The following is a 3349-nucleotide window of genomic DNA, read 5'->3' on the forward strand; positions in this document are numbered from 1 at the left end:
AACCACCGTCTCCCGTACGCCAAACCGATGCCTTACCAACTGAGCTATCCAGCCGCCTATATATATATATATAATTTTTTTTGATTTATTCATATTTTTTCATTAATTTTCGGGAAAGTCCACTTTCATCTCTGGTCTATGTATGTCCTACCTGCGATTGGCTGGCAACCTAGTTCAGGGTGTACCCCACTTCCTACCCGTAGACAGCTGGGATAGGCTCCAACACGCCCCATGACCCTTGTGAGGAAAAGCGGATCAGAAAATAGATGAATGGATGAATGGATGATTGAGAGGAAAGCGAACCAAAACCAATTCAAGCACGTGGGAAAACATACAACCCCTGCACAGAAAGGTCCAAGCCCAGATTCGAATCCATAACCTTTGAGGCAGATTTGATAAGCAATTGCCTTTCTGTGTTGCTCACTACTGTCAATCATAGGGGGAAATGTGCTCTCCTTGGCTTTCTTGAGGAATCAAGTTGTGGAGCAAAAGATTAGCTTTGTTGAGTTATTTAAATGATTTTATTTTCATCCATGTTATCAGTGAAGCCCTACAGGGGACACAAGCCAGTGCAAACTGTTGGCTGGGTAAATGCAGGAACATTTTCAAGCAATTATTAGCATTAATCCTAACAATTGCTGAATGGCTAAGTTACCAATGACCACTATGAGTGTCATTAACCTACAGGGCGCCAGGACTGCTCTGTTTGTTTTCGATGATGATTCGACTCTCATGCAAGTAGGTTTATCAGTTCAGACAACAAGGCTTGGTTAGGACTGCACCAGCCTAAGTTGGTGTGGAAACACCTCAACCACGAATTGTATGATTCTTTTGTTGGAATGCAAAATGACAGTGACAGCACTGTCATAACATAAGGAAACGTTGTGTCATATAAAACCAAGATACAGTCCCACTTGTACCTTTGGATTATTTTGTTACTTTGTGACATGTAATGTTAATAAAATTAATAAAACCAATTCTTTTTTCAACCGATACTGGATCAGCTGCAAATCGTGATGAAAGTGAGACTTTATTTGTTTTAAGTATTACAGAAACAAAAAATATCTGTCTATTTAGACTCTACAGATTCAATCCCAGCTATGCACTTATGTTTTTCAAGAGTTAGGGTTAAAAAAGGGTCTGAAAATGGCTGGTTGGGTTCAAAATAGTGTAAAATAATTTCCGTATTTTCCGCACTAAAAGACGCACTGGATTATAAGGCGCACGTTCAATGAATGGCTATTTTGTAAATCTTTTTCATACATTGGACGCTTTGCATTATAAGGCGCAATCTACAATGCTTCCACTAGATGGTGCTACACTCCTTCCATTCAACTTGAGAGGCGTCTGTTCAACTCGAGAGGCGTTCATGACCGCCTCTGAAAAATGTAAATTAACTATTATTGTACTACGAAAATTGAAAATAATGCATCAAAACAGAAAATCAAGCGAGGAAATCACAAAATAAATTCTATATCCCCCCTTCAGAATTTATTTTGTGATTTCCTCGCTTGATTTTCTTCGTGGTTTCATTGAAGTAATAATTAATTTACGTTTTTCAGAGGCGGCCATGAACGCCTCTCGAGTGGAATGGAAGAGAAGGCATGGAGACGGACAAAGACGTACAGTACCTGTATTTGTTGAGACTGTGAAAACCATTAATAAAGTCTGCGTTTTAAAAAAAATAAAAATAAAACCACAACCACAGCTCTTCTTTTTTCAACAAATACAGGTGCGTCTTTGTCCGTCTCCGTGCCTTCTTTTCTTCCGGTCAACTCAAGAGGCGTTCATGACCGCCTCCGAAAAACGCATTAGCATTTCCTTGATCGTAGCTCCAACAGTACGATCAGATGTCAGTCATAGTTATTTATTCCTTTGTTGTGTATTCACAAATGATGAAATCACAATATAAATTCTGTAGGGCGGGGGCTATAGAATTTATTTTGTGATATCCTCGCTTGCTTTTCAGTTTTGATGTATTATTTTAAATTTTTGTAGTTTCATTGAAGTAATCGTGAGTTTACGTTTTTCGGAGGCGGTCTTGAACGCCTCTCGAGTCGAACGGAAGAAGGCACAGAGACAGACAAAGACGTACCTGTATTTGTTGAGACTGTTTTAAAAAAATAACACCACAGCTCTCCTTTTTTCGGAGCTGCAACACAAACTTTTAAAGCAGCGACACAGTTCACTGAACCAACAGCAAGTTATAACATTGGAAGCATGTCTCCAGGAAGGAGCCATCTTGTAGTCGAGTATTACCGTCATGACCATAAACAAGACGCACCGGATTTTAAGGCGCTCGGTGAGCTTTTAAGAAAATGGAAGACTTTTTGGTGCGCCCTATAGTGCGGAAAATACGGTAGTTCAGGCATCTGATGCATGAACCTGACATGAGTTGCTGGTCTTTCAGATTCACAAAGCACTGTAAACGCCAAAACGATGCAAACAGAAATTTAATGCAAATATTGTTATACTCTATTGCAGGTTGTTCCAACCAAGATGATCAACGATTTGCTTCAGGTCTGCTTGAAAGGAAGTTTTGAGAAACAAGAGTTTGCAGTCATGGTAGGTTGTAAAATGTGACTAAGTCATACAAGGCCTCACTTCACATCTTCTCATGTCAAAACTTTTCTTCGTCAGAGCATGGTGAATGAAGGCTATGCAGCCACACAGATCCTGAGTCAACTTCATGACTGTATCATTGAACAGGACTTGAGTGACGAGCACAAGTCTGTCATCACTGAAAAAATGGCGGTAGGAAGTGAAGAGATGCATTTCTTATTAGTCTTGCTAAATGAGTAAACATCCCCGGAATTCTATGAAAAGGAATTTCCTTCACCCGGAACAAAAACCTATGCATTAACATTTTGACGACGATATTTCATGTTACCAGAACTTACGTAAGCGGAAATTCCACTACCCGTAACCCGGATTGAGACGTCATGCCGCGGGAGCTTAAATACACGCAACGCCCACCCGATGCTACGGAAAGACACGATGCTGAGACACATTTTCACTTCGCGTTTTTCGATCATCAGATTCGAAACGACGATGTGTAAAGTGAGTTTTTATTGCCGTGCGTTTTACTGTAATTATGAATGATTTTAACTTTATTCACTTAACGTCCTGTAGAACGCGGCACTAGCTAAAAGCAGCACCCACTCGACACGACCGAAGAAACGTGTTCGCTTCGCCGTTTTCATTCATCAGATTCGAAACAGACGTGTAAGTGACTTTTTATTGGCGTGCGTTTTACTGCAATTGCCAAAGATTTTAACTTTATTCACTTACGTCGTGTAGATCATGGCATCGAAACGTAGAAGAACTGTAATGACTGGAGCGGAGCGAG

The 3349-nt window shown here is 40.3% G+C and overlaps 1 protein-coding gene across 1 annotated transcript in view; it reads left to right on the plus strand.

The window, feature by feature from the left end:
* The window catches only part of rfc4 (replication factor C (activator 1) 4), a 45874-nt gene that overhangs the window by 40160 nt on the left and 2365 nt on the right, over positions 1 to 3349 (plus strand). Inside the window, exons 8-9 of the mRNA XM_019882625.1 lie at positions 2485 to 2565; positions 2641 to 2754. Of these exons, the coding sequence (XP_019738184.1) occupies positions 2485 to 2565; positions 2641 to 2754 (195 nt within the window). The remainder of the gene's footprint in view (positions 1 to 2484; positions 2566 to 2640; positions 2755 to 3349) is intronic.

This window comes from Hippocampus comes, unplaced genomic scaffold, assembly GCF_001891065.2.
Source record: "Hippocampus comes isolate QL1 unplaced genomic scaffold, H_comes_QL1_v1.1 scaffold384, whole genome shotgun sequence".
Lineage (NCBI taxonomy): Eukaryota > Metazoa > Chordata > Actinopteri > Syngnathiformes > Syngnathidae > Hippocampus > Hippocampus comes.